General features: G+C 35.6%; 1 protein-coding gene across 1 annotated transcript; it reads right to left on the bottom strand.

Moving 5' to 3' along the window:
• Positions 1-18,956: 18,956 nt before the first annotated feature.
• LOC109058278 (UPF0472 protein C16orf72 homolog) lies at positions 18,957-22,887 on the bottom strand. Its single transcript, XM_019075495.2, has 4 exons — positions 22,435-22,887; positions 20,717-20,797; positions 20,350-20,625; positions 18,957-19,260 (listed from the first exon to the last, which is right to left on the bottom strand). Exons 1-4 carry the CDS (start codon positions 22,628-22,630, stop codon positions 19,016-19,018), a joined length of 798 nt encoding a protein of 265 aa, XP_018931040.1. The 5' UTR covers positions 22,631-22,887; the 3' UTR covers positions 18,957-19,015.
• Positions 22,888-25,283: the final 2,396 nt, after the last annotated feature.

The following is a 25,283-nucleotide window of genomic DNA, read 5'->3' as shown; positions in this document are numbered from 1 at the left end:
AGTTGAAAGGAAAGGTAGAGGCTATATTAGCCCTGAGAGGTCTGTTAGCCACAGCACTGCAGCGAATAGCTAAAATTTCCTGAATCATCATTTACAGCCATTTACCACACACAAAAGATTACTTTGGAAACTTTCATTGAATTTTATAAACCATAGGAGGTCATTCAGTGCAAACAAACTGAATTCAATAACTCTATTGTCAGGTTACATATTAAACAAAAGCAGAGGTTTTGTCAGTTTCCCATATTTAACTTCGGGGGACTGTGTGTGTGTGTGTGTGTGTGTGTGTGTGTGTGTGTGTGTGTGTGTGTGTGTGTGTGTGTGTGTGTGTGTGTGTGTGTGTGTGTGTGTGTTTTATATATGAACATATATATGTTCATATATATAACACATATGAACGTTTATTAAAAAGCCTCTGTGAAAAGCATATTTAGTTAGATAAAAATGAGCTATTTTTACCAAGATGTAAGGTGTCCGCTACTTTCAATTATTATTATTATTAATAATAATAAAACAAATTTATTATGAATTTTATTGATTTTATTAATATTGTTAAATATTGAACAATATTAAGATTTTAACTATAAATACTAAACTGACTGTTTCTTGTCAGCAGTCCAACAAAGTTCTGTAATTTTCTTCATTGCAAAATGTTAAAAAAAATGAAATTGAAAACATTTAACTTAAAAATGCAAGCATTCTTTCAGTCAGACTTTAAGTAGAAGATTAATGTTCCATCATCTTTCTCTCACTCTCTCTTTCTAATCATTTTATATGATACTTGAAAATATGCTGTAGGCTTTGTTTGTCATGAGATTACAGTTTCTAGAAGACCACAGACTGTGAATGTTTACATATCTTTAGAATGAGGCTCCTTCACTTTGCAACCAGAAGCACAAGCTGGGTTCACTGAAATGGAAGCATTTGGGGGCATTTCTCTTACGCCATCCAGAGTCTTTGATGTGTGTCATCCCCTCCACCTCTGAATCCTCTCAGGAAGATGTGGAGCTTTCTCTTACCCTCACACTGCCTTTCCCTGCTGAGTACAGATAAGACCACCCAAATAAACAGCAAAGCATTGGAGTGTGTGGATGTATAAGTAATTCATTTTTGGTTTTATTCATGTTTGTAGTTCTGAGCCAAATCCCTCCAAAATCTGCCAGAAATGGTAGACAAAAATTGAGGTACTTTTGGCTTAATTTTTCAACACACTATATTTTGGGATGCACATATTTGAATTTCATATATTATTTAGGATGGATAGTTTGCACATTGGGAGACAAGGCTAGTTACTAAGTAATCCACTCTATTAAACGCTATAAGTGTGTCCCATCAGATAATGAAAAGTTCTACTCACCCTTATGGGCTTCATGCCCACTTGAACACTTTGGCCAAATACAGGAAATATGTTACGTAAGCGGACAAGTGGTCAAGTGCAAAGACCTCAAGTTTGGGTATTTGGAAAAGCCCTATGAGTGAGTCACTGAATCATTCACTCAACCTATTCATTCAAAAAAGATCCATGATGTTGGACTCTCCTTTGACTTTGTTTGAAACTATTTGGTTGTGCAAAAATAGACAACGTAATTGGCTATATTGTGTGTAAAATGTTAGTTTCACAATATCAAGTTACTGTTTATTAAGCTGTTGTGCAAGCAAAATCATATTCGAATATCAGCACGGCTGTGATTGATGGTTAAGAGAAGCTTGTATTAGTCTAAGCTTAGGTTTTTATTTCCATAGGGTTTGATCTCTTATTTGCCTTGATGAGATTATCTGATTCTCCTTTAGAAGTTGCTGCCTGAATCAATACCCTGATTGACATGTCCACACTTGGGAAAGTGAACCATACCCCTGGCACTGTTGCCTGTGATTACCCCATCTGCAAAGCTCTAAATCAGAGAGATAAAGGAGGGGAGTCCTGGTACCCACTATAAAGAGAAGGCCAGAAGAAATAATGAGAAGACTATATGTCAGAGGTGCTTCAGAGACCCAGTCAGGCAATTCAAATCACTCCTGGAGATGACAAATGAGGTCTTAACCCCTGCTGCAGTGATTGGACCCCTGGGTTTTTTTGAATAGCAGAGCAAATATGTAAAAAGTAATGCGTGGGCCACAACTCAATTAAATGCCTATCATGAATTTTCTCCAGCAGCTCTAAATGTTGTTTGATGCACAGAGTTGCTGTGAATTCAAAGATAGGGAGAATAACACCAATCAACACGTCAACTGGCACCACTAGACCAGCATTTATTACAATAATGGGATCTGAGTGATTATATTTTGTATTCAAATTAATATAATATTACATATTTACATATACAGTGTTTGCTTTGAAAATATTTTGTCTTCACTGTGCATTTATAACAGTTTTGTGATTCACTGCAAAATAGATAAAAGCAAAAGAGCTGATTTAAAATAAGGACATGTGGCCTTGTATACCTGAAAACAACAGAGCCATTGATACACATCAAAGAGCAGTCTGAAATAATGATTCCTAATGGACCATGGACTAGTGAATAGTTTTATGCAGATTATGTATTCTACAGTGCTTTGTTTCATCTCTTGCACTCTTTGGTCAGCTCCTCAAGAGTTCAGAGTCTTTGCATTGTTTCTTGCATCATTCCTACTCTGCAGCAATTTTCATGTCCCCATCATATACCGCTGTTCAAAGGTTTGGAGTCAGTAAGATTTTTCACTGTTTCTGAAAGAGGTCTGCATTTATTCGATCAAAAACAGTAATATTGTGGAATAATATATATATATATATATATTTGTAATTAATGTAAATGTATTTTATTCCTGTGGTGTCAAAGCTGAATTTTCAATGCCATTTGCTGCTCAAGAAATATTTATTATCATTATCAATGTTGAAAAAGTAGTATTTTTGTGGAACTTTATTCTCAGGATTCTCTGATAAGGAGAACATTCAAACATCATCACGTTATAAATGTCTTTGCTGTCACTTTTGATTATTTAATGCATACCTGCTGAATATAGTATTCATTTATTTCTTCACAGTATTAATTGAACATGGATGAATTTTAAATATTTTCACTCCTTTTGGTTTGAGCCTAATTTAAAAATGGGAATAATTAACCCAAAAAATGAACATCATTCACTCACCCTCATGCCATTTCCAAACCTGTATACGTTTTTTTCTTATGTTCAACACAAAAGAAGATATTTTATAGAAATACACCACAGTAGACATATGTATTTTTTAAGACTTACAGAGTTCAAAAGGTTCTGCATGACAGGAATGACCCTCTTGTCACTCTCTTGTCATGCTTTCACTGGGATGAGGTTTGCCCTTGGCAGATGGCACTCTGTTCGCTCTCATCCTGAGCTCTGGCAACCGACACTTTCCCTGAGGTTGTTGTGAAATGGCATGACATGTCCCTTCTCTTCACTCTTCACTATCCCAAATACCCATCATCATCAGGTCTCAGGTCAGTCCTTCTCCACTCACAGTACTGCAGTCCAGCCAGAGAGTACAGGTTGTTTGCTTACTAATCTGTCCAAATGATGATAGATTAGTGATCGGAAGACAGCCGTGTCACTGACGGTCCCTAGAGACCGGCTTGTTAAGGACATGTAGAGGACAGTCTGTTTCCCCTCTGCTAGCACATCCCTGGAAAATCTGAAATGGCAGCACAGCTGATATGCATTTCTAATTTGATATTAAACAAATAATTATGCGTAGGAGAGTGAGGGTGCACTTTGACTTTCAGAAAACTCTCAAGCCTTGAGCTAATCAAGAGCGTGTGGAGAAAAAAAATAAACCGAATGTACAAAAGAGGGATGTGGGTTTGTCTGCCTCTAACAGGCTAGAAACGGGGTCATTTTATCCACTGCCTATTTTCGAAATATTACAATTCACACTTTTCTCAAATAATTAATGTATCTAGACAGTAATACTAGCATAAAGCTAATTAAAATTATTTTTAACACTTGGGTGTTTGTTTAAAAATGCTTCCTAATGAAACTAGAAACTTGCTTAATGAGTCAAGGTACTGCTTGTCTTTAAAGAGTGTTTCTCTTGTCGTGTTCTCATTATTCAAAGGAATTTCCTCCCGTTTCATTATATTAAGTACAGTGATGACTATTATGAACTCCGCAACTGAGATCATTCAATAAGTTTACCTCTGTGGAGTCATTTTTAAAAAATAATGATTTGACATCACATATCTTCGACTGCTACTGTGCTTGTTAAACAGCCAATTATTCTCCAGCTTTGTTTAAAGGTGATATTTCACAAAAGTGTCAGCCAAGTGGGTAGCCTATTGGGTCTACAGAAATACAAGATATACAAATAGTAACACAAACCAGAATCTGAAGAAAGTTATTTTTTATTTTTATTGAAGCATCTGCGTTACTGAATGAATCTTTTGCAGGGCTGGGCTCGTTACACATAAAATGTAATTTATTACTCATTACTAGTTACTCCTTTCAAAAATAATATGTGACCCTGGACCACAAAACCAAAAAAGTCATAAGTAGCATGGGTATATTTGTAGCAATAGCCAACAATACATTGTATGGGTCAAAATTATTGATTTTTCTTTTATGCCAAAAATCATTAGGATATTAAGTAAAGATTATGTTCTATAAAGAAATTTTGTACTTTTCCAACCGTAAATATATTAAAATGTAATTTTTGATTAGTAATATGCATTGCTAACAACTTTAAAAGCGATTTTCTCTATATTTTCTCATCTATCTATGGCTTTTTTAACCAATTAATTTCAATCCATTGGTACTTTAGGAATTACTTTACTTTATCTAAACTGTTGAGCTAGGTAGAAAATTGTGAATATAGGGCTTTGCATATTCCCTGGAGGACTTTCTCTGTCTTTCTCATGTTAAGTCTTGGCTGGTAGAGGTGTGTTTATAATCTTGTGTGTGTGTGTGTGAACGTGAAAGTGCACCACTGCCACCTACAGAACACATGGCTCTTTAAGCAGCCGGCAAGACAAACTCACTCCCTTTGGGCCTTATTAAAGCCTTATTTCCACCCATGAGAGGCAGATAAGCCCCAGTTCAGTCCCCACCCTCACCCATGAGACGCACATAAGCCCCCCCCCCCCCCTTAATTATATTTTTGCTGATTTTTTCAAAAAGATAAAGACGGATGCCGAAAAAAGGGCAGGACACTTTCTTAGTGGTTTGCCTTATTGATTGAGATGCTGAAAGCCATTGGACCATTTCACTGGTCTGGGAGGTTCAAACGAGGGTTTTATGTCATGCCTTTTAAATCTTTCTAATAAAATATTAATTAAAAGAGGGAGATTCACAAGGTATTATTCAGCAACCCTTCCGTTGTGAGAATTAATGAACGAACGAGTGTGTGGGAAGGATTCGTCTCGTTACCTGCTATAGATGGACTATGACAGCAGTGATAAAGAGTTCACTTCACTCCATAATTAGAGGCACAGAAGCTGAAGCAAGACTGCATTGATTTCAAGAAGATTGTGCTGGCGAATCGCTTTTTTGAGACATTCAGCAATGTGATTAAAAGACTGTGTTTTAAATGCCAGTTACCTGGTTCATCCTCACTGTATCTCCATCTATTTTAGTAAAACTGTATAATACAGCCCATCTCTGTGTACTATTACAAATATCCCGCACAGGACTCCAGGCCACATAAACAGACAGATATGAATCCTCATTAAAGCAGTAAAGCTGCTGCTCCAATTAGATTTACCTTCCAGTTACCTAATTTCATGCCTCAGCGTTTAGTTTACCTCAGAGTAAACTTTAGCTGCTTGTTAGCCCATAGTAGAAGACAACACTTCACTGGATATTTAATTCATGTCCCTTTTCAACTATATGGGCTTGTTGAGTGAATAACTCTAATTGACTTTTATATAATAGTTTGAACAACTCTTCCCCTCGTGATTCTAATATTTTCTGCTAAGGTGGATCGATATAATGCTATCAGTGTGTATTGGAAACGTGGATTTATTGCTACAGATGAATGGCTAAAGCCAGGGGCATCAAGAACTTCATTTCTGATGTGACTTCTTTCCACCAGGCTATAAGATGTGACCACAGGAAGAAAAAAACCTTTTTAGAAACTTAGTCATTGATCTCTTAAGTGTAACATGTTATTCATATGGTGTTTTGTTTAGCATTCAAATCCAATCTGACAAATATATTTAGATTTAATAACCAAGCAAATTGCATCTGAATTGCATCACAGTTATAGTAGTATATATTTTTGTATTATGGCAAACAGCAACTCTGATATAAATAGTATATGAAATATGTATGAAATCTAAATATTTTGGATAATTCTAATGTTTTTGAATTATAGCATATGAAATATTAAAAAATTTTTAACTGACAAGCTGCGCAAATCCACGTTTATTATCAGCATGGATTTGCACAGCTTGTCAGTTAACAACGGCTCTGTGTAGTAACAGCTGCTCTATGTGAAACCATGCACCTGATGGAATTTACCGCTGATTAGAGAACCAGCTTTACTGCACATTAATTATTGGCCGATATTTATCGTGCACACTTAATATATATATATATATATATATATATATATATATATATATATATATATATATACATTAAAAGACCAGGGAATTTCTGCAATCAACATAGAACATATCAGTGACTCAATCCACCAGTATTCATACCGCATCTCTCTGAAAAATAATGATCCAAATGTTTTCTTTCCTTGTCTCTGTACTGATGCGGCTGCAAGTAATTGGCATCACTCAACAAAGTCTTTGTCGCTGATGTATAAACCCGGACACAGCCAGGACAAATTGAGAGTGATCAGTTCCTTCATTACCTATACACCTTCCCATAAAACTGGCAGTCATAATCTAAAAAAAAGTGGGGTCTAGAGATGATTAAACAAACATTCCATGGAATAGTTAACCCAAAAATAAAAATTTGCATTGAAAATGCAGCTTTTTCCTTAACATGAAGATAACTCTCATAAGTTTGAACTCTCATTCTGACCGCACACATTCACTGCAGTGATGTAAGGCTAAATTTCCCTATTCTATCTATTCTGAAAAACAAACAAACTCATCTACATCTTGGATGGCCAGAAGGTGAGTAAATGTTCAGCAAATGTTCATTTTGGGTGAATTAAAAGCCCTTTAAAGGCCACAGTGCTTATTTATCAAGTGGAAATGGAATCATAACATAAAATTAACAAATGTACACACACACACACACACACACACACACACACACACACACACACACATATATATATACATTTATACATATACAGGATACAGGTGCATCTCAAATTAGAATGTTGTGGAAAATTCATTTATTTCAGTAATTCAACTCAAATTGTGAAACTCATGTATTAAATAAATTCAATGCACACAGACTGAAGTACTTTAAGTCTTTGGTTCTTTTAATTGTGATGATTTTGGCTCACATTTAACAAAAACCCACCAATTCACTCAACAAATTAGAATATGGCGACATGCCTGTCAGCTAATCAACTCAAAACACCTGCAAAGGTTTCCTGAACCTTCAAAATGGTGTCTCAGTTTGGTTCACTAGGCTACACAATTATGGGGAGGACTGCTGATCTGACAGTTGTCCAGAAGACAATCATTGACACCCTTTACAAGGAGGGTAAGCCCTAACATTCATTGCCAAAGAAGCTGGCTGTTCACAGAGTGCTGTATCCAAGCATGTTAACAGAAAGTTGATTGAAAGGAAAAAAGTGTGGAAGAAAAAGATGCACAACCAACCGAGAGAACCGCAGCCTTATGAGGATTGTCGAGCAAAATCAATTCAAGAATTTAAGTGAACTTCACAAGGAATGGACTGAGGCTGGGGTCAAGGCATCAAGAGCCACCACACACAGACGTGTCAAGGAGTTTGGCTACAGTTGTCATTTTCCTCTTGTTAAGCCACTCCTGAGGAGTCTAACCTGGGCTAAGGAGAAGAAGAACTGGACTGTTGCCCAGTGGTCCAAAGCCCTCTTTTCAGATGAGAGCAAGTTTTGTGTTTCATTTGGAAACCAAGGTCCTAGAGTCTGGAGGAAGGGTGGAGAAGCTCATAGCCCAAGTTGCTTGAAGTCCAGTGTTAAGTTTCCACAGTCTGTGATGATTTGGGGTGCAATGTAATCTGCTGGTGTTGGTCCATTGTGTTTTTTGAAAACCAAAGTCACTGCACCCAGTCACTGCATCGCTGACCAGCTTTTTGAAGATGCTGATTTCATTATCCAGCAGGATTTGGCACCTGTCCACACTGCCAAAAGCACCAAAAGTTGGTTAAATGACCATGGTGTTGGTGTGCTTGGCTGGCCAGCAAACTCACCAGACCTGAACTCCAGAGAGAATCTATGGGGTATTGTCAAGAGGAAAATGAGAAACAAGAGACCAAAAAATGCAGATGAGCTGAAGGCCACTGTCAAAGAAAACTGGGGTTCCATACCACCTCAGCAGTGCCACAAACTGATCACCTCCATGCCACGCCGAATTGAGACAGTAATTAAAGTAAAAGGAGCCCCTACCAAGTATTGAGAACATGTACAGTAAATGAACATACTTTCCAGAACGCCAACAATTCAAATTTTTTTTTTATTGGTCTTATGAAGTATTCTAATTTGTTGAATTGGTGGGATTTTGTTAAATGTGAGCCAAAATCATCACAATTAAAAGAACCAAAGAATTAAACTACTTCAGTCTGTGTGCACTGAATTTATTTAATACACGAGTTTCACAATTTGAGTTGAATTACTGAAATAAAATAACTTTTCCACGACTTTATTGAGATACACCTGTATATATATATATATATATATATATAATCCTATTTTAATGAATTACTTGGTCACACTTTATTTTAAGGTTCAATTCTCGCTATTAACAAACCATTAACTACGACTTTTGCCTCAGTTAACTGCTAATTTGCTGCTTATGAATAGTTAGTGAGGTAGCTGTTTAGTTTAGGTATTGGATAGGATCTGGGATGTAGAATATGGTCATGCAGAATATGTGCTTTAGAAGTACTAATAAAGAACCAGTATGTTATTAATTGGCATGCTAGTAAGCAAGTAGTTAATAGTAAGTATTGGTCCCTATACTAAAGCGTTACCAGTTACTTTTTAACATTACATTTTTTTTTCAACCACTCGACCAGATAATATTTTTATTCATTACACAATAAAAAGTAAAATAAATGAAGTGATTTTTGCTTTAAATCTGTATGTGAAAATGAGCTGCTAATCCCTATTGTGAAGAATAAAAATGTTAGGGTTTAACATTCATGCTAAGATAGTTCAGCAAGACAGCGTTGCACAAAGCTCACCCGGGCATCCACACATGATAAACAGAGCATGACTAAAAGCAATCACCTTCCCCATTCAGATCCCTTTGTCAGATGAGTGACCGTGTGCATGTTTTCACCTGAATGTGATGTCACATCTCGCCTCATCTGTACACATCTCTTTCCGTCTCTACATGCAATCACAAGTTCCTTGGCAACCTTTAAGGACTCTCTGTGAGAGTGGCTGGCAAGGAGCCACAGCAACACCAGCACGCACCTAAAATACGGTAACTATTAAATTTTAATGAGATACAAATGTTTTCCTCCATGTGCTAAGCTTTCAGTACTGCCTCCTGCAGAAACAGACAAAATTGTGCAGTGTACCAGACAGGGCACCCCTTCCATTACCTTTCTCGTGTGGGAATGCTTTTGTTTGTTGGTGCAGAAGGGAAAACAGGCAGGTCTGAACTGCTGCAGTATGTCAGCTGGATAAATACATACTTTTTGCCTGTCAGACAATACAAAAATGTCATCTCTTACCGATAGACAGACAGACAGACAGACAGACAGACAGACAGACAGACAGACAGACAGACAGATAGATAGATAGACAGATAGATAGATAGATAGATAGATAGATAGATAGATAGATAGATAGATAGATAGATAGATAGATAGATAGATAGATCTATCATATCATATTTGCAAATGCTGTCTCTAAAGCCCTGAATGAGATCTGACCCTGTACGCAGAGAACAAGCTGTTTTGAGTGATATAATCTGTGACCAGTCAGGGTTTGTGATGTGATTTGACTATGAAGGCAGATAGCTGCAGTGCCGCTGGGCTTCAACCAAACTCCAGTACACATGCAATTACATAATTGTAATGGTTGTATATTATTGTATATAATAATATAGTATGGTATAATTGCTAAATTGTTTTGCTTGGCTGGCAGTTAAGAAACAGGATGTTAGCCAGACCATGTTTACAACATAGCAAATAAAGAAAATGCACAGAGGATCTATGTGGACACAATAAAATGTCAGCTGGGGAAAACATCCAAAAGTCAAAGTCAGCTTCCTACGCACTTTATGTTCTCATATACCCTCCTCTGTTCTTACTAACATTTGCCTTATAAAAGACCACCCCTGTCATTGCAAACAAGCAATTGCTATTTATTTGACCTCAGAAAACGCCTCCTCTTTGACAATAGCAGCTCTCTTTGGGTCTGTGTAATGATAATCAGTGACTTGAGGGACAATTTGTGCACTTTCATTTTACACTGACGGACCCTCTAGTATTGTAATCATACATAATTATATAAGAAACGCTGAGACCGAGGAAGTGCAGTGTATGAAAATTGCTTTGAGAAGATCTCCTTCTTTCTTAACAACCCACAAGAATAAATATATTTACGCTTTTCTTCTCACCAGGGAAATAAGAAGGCTTTAACGTATCCTATAATGTCTGATGTGGGATGGATGCATGCTGCTAATAAAGTCTTAATCCTTATAAAGTCCTAAACCGTTTCCCATAAACATGTACTAAACTATGTGTTTTATAGTGGTGTCTTATGTGTTGCAATGTTCTCATAATGAATCACTGTTGGTAATGAAATGTTTGATTTATCATTATATGAGAAAAGCGGACTAAACAAACAAAGGCTTGACAGAAGTCAATGATCTATCAATAATTTCATGTTACCAGTGTGCATGAACAGTAATAAAGTAGCATAAATATTCTTTTCAACAGAGTCACATATTGTTTTCCTCAGATTGTCTGACTTTAAAAATCAGGAGAGTGCAAAGAATAAGATATTATATAAAAATACAGAATTAAATATGCAGATTTAGTTTACTGGACAGCTATTTCAGCCTCTTAAGTGTGACTATTGTTTGTCTTTTAATTTTATTAAACATGAGTGCATTACAAGGTCAAGTGTACAATTCTTTTAAATTGTTTAAATATGCATTATTTATTTATAATAGATTTAGGATGCATTAAACTGATCAAAAACTATATTACAAAGTTTTAGAATGATTATTAGAATGATTTCTGGAGGATCATGTAACACTAAAGACTGGATTAATGGCTTCTGAAATTCAGCTTTGCCAGTACAGGAATAAACTACATTTATACAACATTAAAATAGAAAACAGCTATTTTAAATTGCATAATATTTTAAAAACAGAAAAAGAAAAGCCTGACACGGATAACTTTGCACTCTGTGAAACCATGCAATTAAGGTGTTTTTGGAGCTTATGTCGTCCTTGGTGATGAGCTGTATTTGACCTCAGGGGAGCGGGAATTGAATACAAACACAAGGTCAGAACTTTAAGCTTTAAAGTTTTGCGTCAAAGTATGGCTCAAGAACAACTGAGGGTTCTTTGACCCACTTTGCTTTTGTTTAAAACAAATTTCATTAGTACGGGAATCACCGAGGGAAAACATTCCCTCACTCACAAACTGCACTCAAGACACGATTCCTGCATCTTAATAACCTACTTTAATTCTGGGGGCTTGTTATCCAACCAAAATTTCTGTTGTGAATAGAAAAGTTGCTCAGCATGGCAATGTGTCTCTCAGTGTGTAGTTATCAGAGCACTCTTCTGAGCCTTCATGCTCTGCTGGTCTTCCTGCGAGTGATGGCCTCTAGTCCATTAATTACCCCCACATATAATTGGTGTTTTCAACACTCTCGCCATGGCATGCAAAAATGTCGTCTCGCCTGGATAATTTCTGCTGACTAATGGATACATGCATTATTAACAATTCACCCGGGATGACCGATCCAGTGCTCTTCACTTGGCCCTTGAGATGGACTCACTTTAGATATCATTCATTTTAAATGAAAGCAACTCTGTCCAATTAAGAAGATGTGTCGTTATATTTAAGCCACCCTATGGGATCAAACGGTCTGACACCATAACGACATGAAATCTTGAGCGAGACATCCGAGAAGCACAATGACATCCTACTGGAAAAGGGGATAACGTTTACAAATTGTTTTAAATGGATAGTTCACACAAAAATTAAAGTTCTGCCACCATTCATTCAGAATTTTGTACCAAAATAATGGTATAATTTTACTTCTTCCGTGAAAATGTTTTGTAATTGTTTTCTATGCAACCACTGTGAATAGGTACTGAAAGGACACAAAATCAACAAAAAAAATTAAAGCATATGTAAGCTGCATAGAGTTACTTTGGTTCACAAACATTGGTTTTGTTTTTTGATTGTCCAATATACAAACAATACTGGTTTGAATTGGGCTATCATATGTTTGATATGCCAATATTACACATTCTTTAAGTATAAAAGATTTATGGCATTATATTTTTTTCTCTATATGATAATTTTTTTATTCATAAGCCAGCATAAGATTTTAAATGGAATCCCATCTAATTTGAATGAATCTTATAACTTTGTAATAAACACAAACAAAAACATAACATATCTAAAATATTATACAAACAATTCTTTAAAAATCCTAGATGTTTATGATAACCTCAACACTAGATGTTAAGGTTATGTTTATTGCATAACTTGATTTTTTATTTAATTTTATTTATTTATTTATTTATTTATTTTGGCCTTTACTTCATCAAAATAAATTTTTTCCCTTAATTTTTTATATTAAATTGCAATTATTCTCAAATTGTTGTATAACAAACTAAAACAAACAAACAGTATTTTACATTAAACTTTGTGCCTTTCTTTAACCGGTTGTTTTATTTCATGAGTTCACTTTATGTAATGTGTTTTTCCAACACTCACAGACACGTTCTAAGTCTCAAAACATTATGTCTCCAGCTGACTCTAGTATTATGGCAAAAATTGCTATGCATAATTTACATTCAGTGTGTTTTGTGCTCCCATCTACAGCTAGTAAAAAAGCCCCCAAAACACCAAAAGAAACTAATGAGCACGATTTCTCTTCAATAAAAGCTTCTTAATAATAGAATTTCAATTTTATCTAAATTCCCTACCATGGGAGGTAATGAATTCATTTTTTAAAACCATTACATAAGCTGCAATCTAATGAATCAATAATTTAGACACTTCATATTGCAAATATCCACTTTCATTGGTTAAGACAAGCCTTAACAAAATGTTTTCCATTAGAGAGGGCATGCCCTCTGCTCTAGAAAATATACTGGACTCTTTAATAAAAGCAATTTTAAAGGGCTAAGCACCAATTGGGTTATACAGGAAATCCAATGTTATGTTTTTATGTTATGTTATGTTATGTTATTTATACTGTAATGTTTCCCTGCAATGTGAATATTGTGTTGTTATGTTATGTTAATTTAATTTATTTAATTGTTATGTTATGTTATGTTATGTTATGTTATGTTATGTTATGTTATGCAAAGAGGCAAAGAATAAGAGAGAGGAATTACCACACAGACCCACAAATAATAATAAAAAAAAAAGTTCAATGTTTCAAGGCCTGTGCATCACTTTGTGCTCATAGATCAGCACTGAGGACAGCATCCATAATTTAAGGTCTGCAGATGAGGAAGTTCAGGGTAGAAAAGTGGTGTTGCATTTTTCATTAAATTCAGAGAGACAGTGAAAGAAAATAGAAGACATGTCAAAGCCTGATGTCTGGAAATGGGGATTAATGCAGAAAAGCATGTGCTCTCCTCGGGTCCCCTGCTCTGTGCGGCTCTGCCGAGTGCTCCACCTTCTGCTCCCGTGACTGTACCCTCATTTGTTGAGCAGTGCTCATAATGAATGACATCCACGCCAGGCCTAATGCCAGCTTTGAGTCAGGTCGTGTTTGTTTCTGTTTTTTTTTTTTTTGAGAGGTATTTATTACATCAAGTAGCAGAGGCATAACATTCAATTCTGTATTTGCCCGCTGCTTTGTTTTAATGTACCTTTATTATTTTTGAAGGGAGGTTTCACTGATTTTCTAATTTTATTCTTCTTTATTTTTTAATACAGCTATAACTTTGTCCCTTTATGCTGAAAAGTCACCCGTTTTTGCATGTAGATAATAATAGTTTCAAACTGACATGCAAATTTTAAATAAAAAGTCACTGGCTCCTGAAAAAAAAAAAAAAAAAATCTTGAACTGGATATAAGACTGATATCCCTTTACAGATGTGGTTATTGATTTTGAATGTGCTTGTACCTCATAAGACAGTGATGATGATCATATGAGCAGCCTTCCATCCACATGCACAACAGAGCAAAAATACAGTTTCATGAACATCTCATATATGTCATGTGCACAGAACTTGATATATCTGAACTCATAACTCGACTGCAGGTCATTGTCACAGTCTGGATCTGGGTAAGTTAAATGTGTCTTGAAGCCATTACGTTCTTGTCAAACTCAGTTTATGGGCTTCATGAATTGTTCATGGTGCGTGTCTGATACATACAGAAGTCACTTCTACTTCAGTGCTATAGAATAGGAGGAAGCCATTGTAATTCAGTACAGAAAGTGATATTTCATTTACACCCTCAGATGGAGAGGAGAAACAGCTGGTTCGTCATGCAATTGAAGAATCTGTAATAATGGACAAAGCATCAGATACAAAATAAAAGAGGTCAAAAGGCCACCAAAGTGTAATAAAAAACTGCTTTTTTGGAAAAACCGGAAAGTTCTGTCATTTCAGATTTCCGTCACTGTGGCCCAGGTTAACTTTCAATACATAATAAACACCTTTACATACTTCACAAGAAACACAATTACTGAAATTACACAAGTTATCCTTAAAAAGTTTACATTTAAAATATGTTAATATCTGTTGTTATTTTTCACTAGAGAAGGAAGGTTTTTTCAAGAAAAACTTAAGTCTTTAAATTTAAAATATGTTAATATCTGTTGTTATTTTTCACTAGAGAAGGAAGGTTTTTTCAAGAAAAACTTAAGTCTTTAAGACGTTGAACACGTGTAAACAGTTTAAAGACGGTCTGGATGTACAAGCCTAAAAAATAATAAAAATAAAATAAAATATACTGCAAGATTTATGTCAATTTAATCCTGATGACCAGGGGTGCAAAAATGAGCTACGCAAAATCTGAACATATGGGCCAATGACCAATAGCATAAAACACCAGACGGGGCTCGGACCCTCTCAAAAGAGCTTTTTGTACCTCTAGGGGTGACCCAGGAAGCTACTTTGATAACAATCACTATTGTTTCAGATGTGCTAATGTATTTAACCCCATGCAGGTTACAGGAACTGCAATTAGTGGATGAAAAGCATCTGCTAAATGACAATTAACATCTGCCGTTTGTCCACAAAGCTGCTGATTACCCCTGAATCAGACCAACTGTTGAGCAGGTCTGGTGCTAATGGTGCTAAATAACTATTTACATGATATAGCCAACACTGATGGTTTTTTAATAAATGTCATATCTGCTTATAAAAACGAAAGCGTGTTGTGATGTTTGGAGAAAATGAATCACCAGCACATGGTCACGTGACCCTTTCTCATGGATGCTTCCCACAAGGTCATATTCTCCATTTCATATCCTAATAGCAGCACTGTCAGATGATTCATCCATAATTCGCAACACGGAGTCTATGTGATGCAGTTTAACTGTAATGTTATGTTTTATGCTTGCCGTTGCTGCTATTTGCTATTCGTTTCCCCTCAGTTAGGTTAGGTTACCATTTAAATATCATGAACATATGTTATATAGCCTACATAAACATTACATTATATTCATCACAAACCGTAGCTGGCTTGATAATACTGGCTAGCCTTCTATCCGCTTGATGACTGGCGAGTAGCTCGTCGTTCAGTCGCACAGCTGTGGGAACAGCGCCACCCAGTGTTGTGTTTTCCTGCTGCAGTCGTCAGAGCAACGGCATGACGTCAAAGAGCGTTGCTGCTGGGACACAGTAGAAAACAGTTGCTATAGTGACCTCCCCTTCAGCCAAGCCATCTGAGACCAGTTCGTCGTGGTTTCATCTCTAAGGAAGAAAATGTCCTGTGCAGTGACATTTTAACGGCAGAACAATATTATAATTTTAATACATTCTTGAATGCACCTCCTACTTTCATGTAAATTATTAAAACTTCTTGAACTTTTTCCCGTGGAGACAGAGGTCAGCATGAACATAATCCTGTCAAACAGCTCCGACTGCAGTGGTATCTGATCTATCTATCTATCTATCTATCTATCTATCTATCTATCTATCTATCTATCTATCTATCTATCTATCTATCTATCTATCTGTCTATCTATCTATCTGTCTGTCTCTCTGTCTCTCTGTCTGTCTGTATTTGTCTGTATGTTAGTTAAAATCCTTGAATTTGCACCATGTCAACACAGATACTTTGCACAAAAGGGTACAAAACAGGGCCTGAAATTCTTTCTTTTTTTTTAAACTAATAATCAGTTAAAAGAAGTCTTTTCTATTTATTTATGTGCAACCCATAAGGCAAATGTTTCGTTTCAGTTTATAAATAAAATGCTTTTTACAGTTAAAATAAACACCAGAATGGGAACGAGAGGAATGCAGTTTTTAAGCTTTCATTCAGCGGCGGCTTGATAATTTAAAACTTTTTCTTTTCTTTTTTTAATACAATAACACATGTTCAGTGTTGAGCTTTTGAATGCACTCAACACTACAATTTGTGTAAAAAAATGGAATAAGATTAAAATTGAGATCAAAATGTTAACGAATTGACTTTTTAAAATATAGCCTGTTATATAAAATCATTGTTATTATTTAAAAAATAATTCATAATAAATAGTAAAATAGCACAGTGAAACATTTAGCAGAATTTCAGCTTTTGCTAAAATTAATTTAATAATGCAGTTTTGTTTAGTGCATATTTTCTTTACATAAAATAGTTTGGGGTTTATTATTATTATTTTTTTTTCTGTTCGTATACTAACTACCACAAGAGGGCAGCTTAGCATCAGTTAGTGAAGCACTTCACAGCAAACACCGTCTATGCCCATGACAAAAGTCACAAGAATCACAGTGATTTGAAATGTTTTCCATCTATGCATAGGTGCACATCCAGTAGATTTAGATTGTCAGGAGGGAGCTTTTGCAATCACTGACTTGTGTCTCTGCTTTTTTTGCACAACTCACAACAATGCATTGCATACATGTGCAGTTATGTCCAAATTATACTGCTATGACACAATAGATAAAGATATAAAGATAAAGTATAAAGATACATTTAATTACTAAACAAACAAGAATCACTGTTTTAATCAGTAGAGGTACAAATGGCTGTTATCAGGCTCGATTGGATGTGAAAAAAATTGTTAAAATTCTGTAAACAAAACATACACAATTGATATAAAAATATACAAAATATACAAAGGTAACTTTAATAACTTAGCCTATAACTTATGCAGTTTTTTTTCTTCTTCTTCTTTTTTTTAATGGCAACTGGTTTCATTATGATGTTTTGGATCATCTAGACAATTTTACTTTCCAACCTGACATTTGCAAAATTAACAAAATGCATTACATGTCAGTTCAATCAATGATAAATACTTCCTTCTCAAAGCAATCAATATTAGATCCGTTTTCATTTATGAAAAATAAATGTTTATGGAATTAGTCATGAAATCAATAACCAAACATCCAGTATTTATATTACAGGAAAAAAAAATCAAACTGACTCTTGCAACATTTGTAATTAAATATGTCTGCATAAAGCAGTTTGATTGGGATTTGACAGAAAACACACTCCACGTCATGATTTCCCACCAGCAGTGACCTGACATATCAAACACTCAATCTACAAGTGTCAACGTGAGGATCATATCAACTATTGGCCTTTCTACCCTAGGTATCTTATGTCAAGAATAATGACGAGGGCAAAAAGAAAATCCGTCATGTCAAATCAAGAGTGGTATATTTGTGTATCAGCCAAAAAGAGCACACAATTTCATTCCCCCGGAGCTCATATTATCATTTATTTCTACTTTTTAAGGGGTTTAGAGTCCAGCTTGACGTCTATACATCAGCACAAAGCTGGACCGTACATGTGCATCTCTCCAAATCCTCTGACCTGGATTTAAAGAGCACTTAAAGGACACTTCAATTTCAAGATGACACAGTTTTTCTCTCCTGAGAGAAAGCTCTGCTGAACACGGTTCTTACAGCACAAAGACTCACCTAACCCCAAAACCAAATCATAATAGGCTTGAAATGTAAAATGTCAACAATTGCACCACTGTATCATAAGCCTCACTTCCCTTGCCTTTCTCTTGATGTCTGTCTAGAAAAAAAAAATGCATTAGTGCAAAATCATTATTGCAACCTTCTCAAGAGCACACAAACATATAAATCAGCAGCAGATTCAAGTATGACTAATAACGTTGCACATTTGATCACAACAGAACTGCCATTCAATGAATGCAAAGGAGAACTGAAAATATATGGGAAATGGGCTGATGCTCACACCGTTATCTGAAAACAAACATTGAGTTATTAGCTTGGCAATACTAGGAGATATTGTGAACTAAATATAGCCTATTTAGATGTTGTTATCTAGTAGTTAATATGTTTTCAATAAAATGGGTACTGACAGCATCATACAACTCAAATTAATAACATGGTGTGGTGAGTGCAAATAAAAAAAAACAATTCAACATGCATGGAGCGGTATGAACTAGCCTCCACTGTATGACATACTGTACTGAATATGCAAGTGTACTGCGCCCCTTGATTCCTTTTGAGGGAACGCAAGTGTTGAGGATCAAGCGGCTTTTATTTTAAGCAGCACAAAGCATACAGAACAACAACTGAGTTCAGAGCATTCTGTTGCGTTTATGGGTTGGGGAGTCTGTGATGACGTCTGCGCACTGGACCGAGGTCCGCTTCCTGGTGCCTGCGCTGCCAAGATGGAGGGCCATCTCCTCCGATATGAAAGTGTTCAAGTCCACATCGTGCAGTCCGTTCCTCCTGCGCCCTGCATTGGAGCTGCCGCTGACATGAGTCGGAGAGCCGGGAGTGCTTGAGCGGACGCTGATGCTGGCCATCGCTCCACTCAGACCTGGAACCAAAGACGAGAGATAATTCACGTGCCCTCCGGTTTCATCACATGCACACTTTCACACTTTAAAAACACTGAGCAACTCTGTGTCAACACCACATTCACAAACCATGAATAATGAAACATCCTGAGGATGTGATGGGCTTAGCTGGCAGTGATTTTACAAAAAAAACCTCTACACAGCATGTGGTAACAACTGAAGGTAATGTGAAGGCAACTTCATGTTTCCAGTGTATTGCAGTGATGCTATGTTTGTAGAGGTATGATATTCTGTGCTTGAAAATAAACCTAAAGGTCCCTTCATCCAGACATCTAGCTCTAAATATACTATGGATCATACAGTCCATGTATTTGAACCATCTGAGTGCCAGTAGAGAAGATTTTCTTTTGAATGTCTGCCAGCCTATACAAATAACAATTAAAAAACAAGAATGTTAAATTAACAAATAAAATAAACATATCATGGCCCCCCCCCAAAAAAAAAAACAACAACAACAACTAACAACTAAAATAAGAGCATTAAACACTCAAAGAAATTACAAATAACATATTACTACAATTAATTTATAAATAATAATAATACTGTTATTAAAACTTACATTTGTTTTTTTCCCCCCAGGTATTATTTATATACTCATAAAACAAAATTATATATATATATATATATATATATATACATATATATATATATGTATACATATATATATATACATATATATATATACATATATATATATACATATATATATATCATACATATATATACATATACATATATATATATATATATATATATATATATACTATATATATATATATATATATATACATATACATATATATATCAAACTACAAAGTGTGTAAAATATATATCATTATATAGTATCCAATAATATTAGCTCTATACAACAAATTTCTAAAGGAGAAAAAAAATTGTATGGAGCTAATACTATACTACTGCATTTAAAATAACCACCATATGTAAACTACAAAGTGCAGTTGCTAAATGTTAAGACAAATATGTGCACTGATATACACAATCATGTTCAGTCAGCTGTATCTTAACTATGAGCGGGCAGTAATATTTACCATGTAGTGCTATGGCCTCACAGAAGGGCTGTAAATCAGTCTCTACAGATGATTCTGTGTCTGATGAAGGCGGTCGGTTGGGAGACATGACAGTCAGTTTGGGGGCTGCTCTAGAAGTCCTTGGTGGTGGCGCTTTACCACAGAGGAAACTTATCAACTCCTCCCTTCGTATAGTTCTCCTTCGCTTTTTTACCCAGGCCAAAACATCTTTATTACGTCGCTGATGACCAATCTGGATTCCTAAGTCAAAGCTCCTCTTGTGTGCATCAACGCTCTCTGTTAAACAGATCACAGTCAGAAGTATGTATGCATTCAGTTTAGTTGGGTTCTAGATTTGTGCAAAATCAAATATGTAATAATGAGTTACCTTTGTAAAGATTAGTCACTGCTGTTGCAGCGTTCTGAAACGGAGACCACAATGACAGTCCTTGCTGATGACAGACTCGATCTGCAAGACAAGAGTAAAATCAGGGACGCTCGCAGGACATTAAAGACAAGAAAGATTACGAAAATAGGTCCAGAAACGCATTCAGATAGGATTTCTGTTGTTAACCTTTACACTAAAGATTAGGAAACGCATAGAAAATACTTTTTCTAACCGTGTAGACAATACACATTGAATTCCACTGGTTTTGCAATGGATTACACCAACATTCACAAATGTCAACACTATTTACAAAGAGTCATTAAATTCCTAAGCATAAAAGAGCTAATTTATTGCTCACATAAGAAGCACTCACCATTTTACACATTTGCACATCAGCATGCCAAGACACATTTATACATTAATAAAGATAGTTCACCGGTCTAGCCTAGGTCATCATTCACTTCTACTGTATGGAAAAGGATACAATGAAAGTGAATGATAACTGAGGCTGTCAACACCTGACATTCTTTTGAGCTCCACAAAGATATCCATACCGGTTTGAAACAACATGTGTTACTAGTTAGTAACCAAAGGTATATTCAAATATTAACACTAAGTTTTATTTCAATATTCACTTTTTATAAAAGAAGAAGGGAAAGAAGAAAAGGAGGGGGAACGAAAAAGAAGAGAGGGGGGGGGAAAAAAAGGGGGCGGGGGGAAAAAAGGACAAGGGGGGGGAAGGGAAAAAATAATATTAACACTAAGTTTTATTTCAATATTCACTTTTTATAAAAATGTATCTAACAGATAAATGTGTATTTGTTTAATTGTCATGTATGTATGCGTGTGTGTATATATACATATACACACACACATGCATACATACAATATATATATATATATATATATATATATATATATATATAATATATATATATATTATATATATTAATATATAATCTATAAAATATATATACATACACACTCTTTATATTAGACTAATAGTATTGCATTTAAAACAAACAATAACCACCAACCACAGATCACTAATTGTTGAGACAAATAGGCGCAATAATTTTCGGGTAAACTAACTATCCCTTTAAGAGCGATTTCAAATATTGCTCATGTTAACCAGACAATGGCTCTGTGTTCAGCTTTAGTGTCCTACACGGACAATTTATCAGAGTAACATAGGTGCGTTCAAAAGTGCCTCTGTGTTTGCACAATGGTAGGCTGTTAAGTACACTTGGTTTTGAAACACGGCCACAATAGGACATAAGCTAGCTCATTAACCGGCAGAGCTTTGTGTCAAATTTTTTAATTTAATAAGCCTATAACGCGTTAATGCGTTCCACTTAAAAATAAGCTTTTACAATACAGACAGTTTAACCGAGAGGAACAATAAAAAGCTCGTGTTAACTGGCTAGCTAGCCGGCTTTCCGGCTAACGTTAGCCGGTTAGCAAGGCCACTATAACAACGAACAAACTGTCAAACACAGCCAGACCGGCGCAGCTAAAGCGGTGAAAAACAAACAGAAACCGCTGCTATTGTCACTTTAGTGGCCAAATGAGACCAGTATGGGCTTTTTAGTCGGAAAGTGTGGTTCGTTCTCGAAACAACAGGTTTACGCGATATTTCTCCAGAGCGAGCGGTTTCTTTAGCCGAGCTGCTGGAGGTCGGAGGCCCGCTGGTGGGGTCTCTTTCTCCGCGCACAGACCTTTATAAAGTTGCGCCACCGCCGTAGCGGAGTTCTGGAAGAGGTGCCAGAGTTTCTCCTGGTTCTGGTCCACCTCCTCCTCGCTAGGCTCTTCCCTCTCGGCCTCCGCGAGGCACTGGCGCTCCCACTTGGAGAACCAGTGCTCGGGTCCGTGTTCGTGGATCTCCGCTTCGCCCTCCTCCTTCTTCTCCTCCATGATGAACACTGAGAAACTTCGGTGAACTTCTGCTCGTTTTCTGGGGGATTTCTTGCTCTTGTGGGTTGATTCTCGTTCTTGAACTCACACACCACCGGATACGCGTCGGTTAATATCCTTAGTTCTGGATCTGCGGGTTTGAAATAAAACGAAATGAAGTGAAATGTTTTGTCTTTTGTGAGGCCGAAATCTAATTACCCAGGACTGTCGCTATCTACCCCGGTTTAAGGGTCGCTTTTGCCCTGCGCACAGCGCGCAGCCTCTGACGCGCCTTAAAGTGGGCTTAAAAAAACTAAAATAACGCACTTAATTTTTTTTATTAAATATATATAATATATAATCTAAAAACCAAAACCAAAATAAAATATTATAAGAATAAATATTGGACTACATATTCAAAAAATAAAAACAACAATAATTCACAATCAACAATTTATTTGTTTATAACATTAAATTATTAAACGTTAGCAGCTTGTACTGGTCATAGCTATAGGCCTATCTGAGTAAGTGGTAAGTTATAAACTGCATCACCGTGTTAACCCTAAATTAGCTGGTCTTTTGATCAGATACTGTAACTGCCTACTTGGTGTCAGATATGCAAACACACAAGTGCATGGACACACATAGGCTACACAATGTAAATTATAATAAAACTGATTTCCATTGACAAAATATGTGTTGCATAACAGTAGGCTATCTCTTTTACAGGGTATATCTGACCCACATATGTATTTTTGTAAGTAAGGTTAACAATGCATGCTTAGCTGGAAACTCAAAGAATGTAAACGGGTTCTGCTTAGATACAGTTGCAGTGTGAGACTTACGCTCAAACAAGGTTAGTGTAGAAAACATGCTAAAATCAATCGCAAGTAAATCCAAACGCCATTGAAAAATACCAATACACCAATATTCAAAATACCACTTCATTCTTGGTGCTATAGGTCACTAAGGACATGGGGTTGACTCCCAGGAAATATATAGAATTATAAAATATACATGCATAGGTTTTTGTAAAGTAGCTATTAAAGAAAATGTCATCCTATTTCATATGAAAAACTTTTTATAGGGTTGCGCAAATTCTCCATACATTCCCACCCTTTGGTTTGCATTTATGTTGAACCAACCAGATTACAAATGCTATCACAGCGGTAGATGCCACGTCTGTCCATTCTTTGATCAGTTTGCATTGATGTAGAAAACAGAATATGAAATTAATGCAAAGACACTGAAAGCACTGGGGCTCCAGGTGTGAAACAACTGCAATAATGCACAGTCATCCCTGAGGAATTACTATCAGCTTTTATTGTGAAATCAAGTCATTTTGTCCTCTTTTATACAGAAAGCACTTCACTGCATAAGTAAATCAATGAATCATGATGAGATTGTTCACTTGATGTGGTTTTGGCTAAAATGGTATTTGATTGAAACAAATGTTAATTTGAAACAGAACACAAACATCTTGTTCATGCTGATGTATTAACAATACGGCAGCCAGTACAGAATACAGATCACCATTTTTGTGAGCAAAAAGCTGACTGAAAATATCAACACCATGGTCATGCCAGAGAACAAGCTATGGTCAGATACAAAAATAATGCTGAATATTTATTACAATAAATACTGATAAATCCAGCATTGGTGTCAAAGAATGGATTGAGTCTTGTTTCCAACTGATTTTGAACTTCATCTACTGAATGGTCACAAAACAATAAATCTTTACAGTGTTGACAATGTATTTTGAATAATGCACATGTATTAAATGCAGCAGCAGCAGCAATAAATCATGTAGTTAAAATAAGGGAAATAATCTCAAACTATTCCTTTACAATTACTTATAATGATGGAGAACTATAACACACATCACAAAAGAGCTTGTGTGGCTTTGACAAGTGGATTATAAAACGATGGACCTTCAGGAAAATTAGGGATTTTTTTCTCTCTTTTTTTTTTTTTTTACTACATTTTCATAAAAATAAAAAAAACGGGTTTTGACAAAACATTGGAGCAGCTGTGAAACCTTATCAAAAGATATAATTTTAACTTATGTCTGCAAAAAAAAAAAAAAAAAAAGAAGTGCAACACTGGCTTCCACCCCATAGCCTGGATAATACAAAACAACTTACGAACATACACACCCACCGCTCTGATTATTCTATATATACCCAACCTATTCTAAAGAGGGAGGGAGGGAAAGGTGGGGAAGTTGAACTGATAGGCTATGTGTTTTCATGTTTGCATTATGGTTTGTATATTGTTAATAAAAAAAGGATTTTGTTTTAAAACTACCTTTTTAATTTCCTTCCATTTCTTTAATTTTCTTATATATATATATATTAGGTTTATTAAAGGCATTTTTTTAATTTATGTGAAGTATCAGGTGGTCTGAGATTATATATATATATTAGGTTTATTAAAGGCATTTTTTTAATTTATGTGAAGTATCAGGTGGTCTGAGATTATTATTTTTTATTTATTTATTTTGACAGTAAAATGTTTTCATTTTGACAAAATAATGAGAAAATCCAATTAAATATCGACCAATTAGCTCCCATTGCTTTGAAAGTGGAAATGTTACCGTTTATTAGCTAAATAAAGAAAATAAATTTGCCGGACATGTTTGAAAAATAATCAATAAGCAATTTTTGCTAAATAA

This window comes from Cyprinus carpio, chromosome B3 (assembly GCF_018340385.1).
Source record: "Cyprinus carpio isolate SPL01 chromosome B3, ASM1834038v1, whole genome shotgun sequence".
Lineage (NCBI taxonomy): Eukaryota > Metazoa > Chordata > Actinopteri > Cypriniformes > Cyprinidae > Cyprinus > Cyprinus carpio.
The sequence above is the reverse complement of the archived record's forward strand: the minus strand, read 5'-3'. Positions and strand labels throughout refer to the sequence as shown.

What these genes read in the sequence shown, in the direction of transcription:
- LOC109058278 (XM_019075495.2), bottom strand. Translation starts at nt 22,630, where the DNA reads ATGGAGGAGAAGAAGGAGGAGGGCGAAGCGGAGATCCACGAACACGGA. An exon ending in AGTGACTAATCTTTACAAAG is followed by an intron (nt 20,626 to 20,716) that starts GTAACTCATTAT and finishes TCTGTTTAACAG; the next exon opens with AGAGCGTTGATGCACACAAG. An exon ending in TGAGGCCATAGCACTACATG is followed by an intron (nt 19,261 to 20,349) that starts GTAAATATTACT and finishes CTTTGGTTCCAG; the next exon opens with GTCTGAGTGGAGCGATGGCC.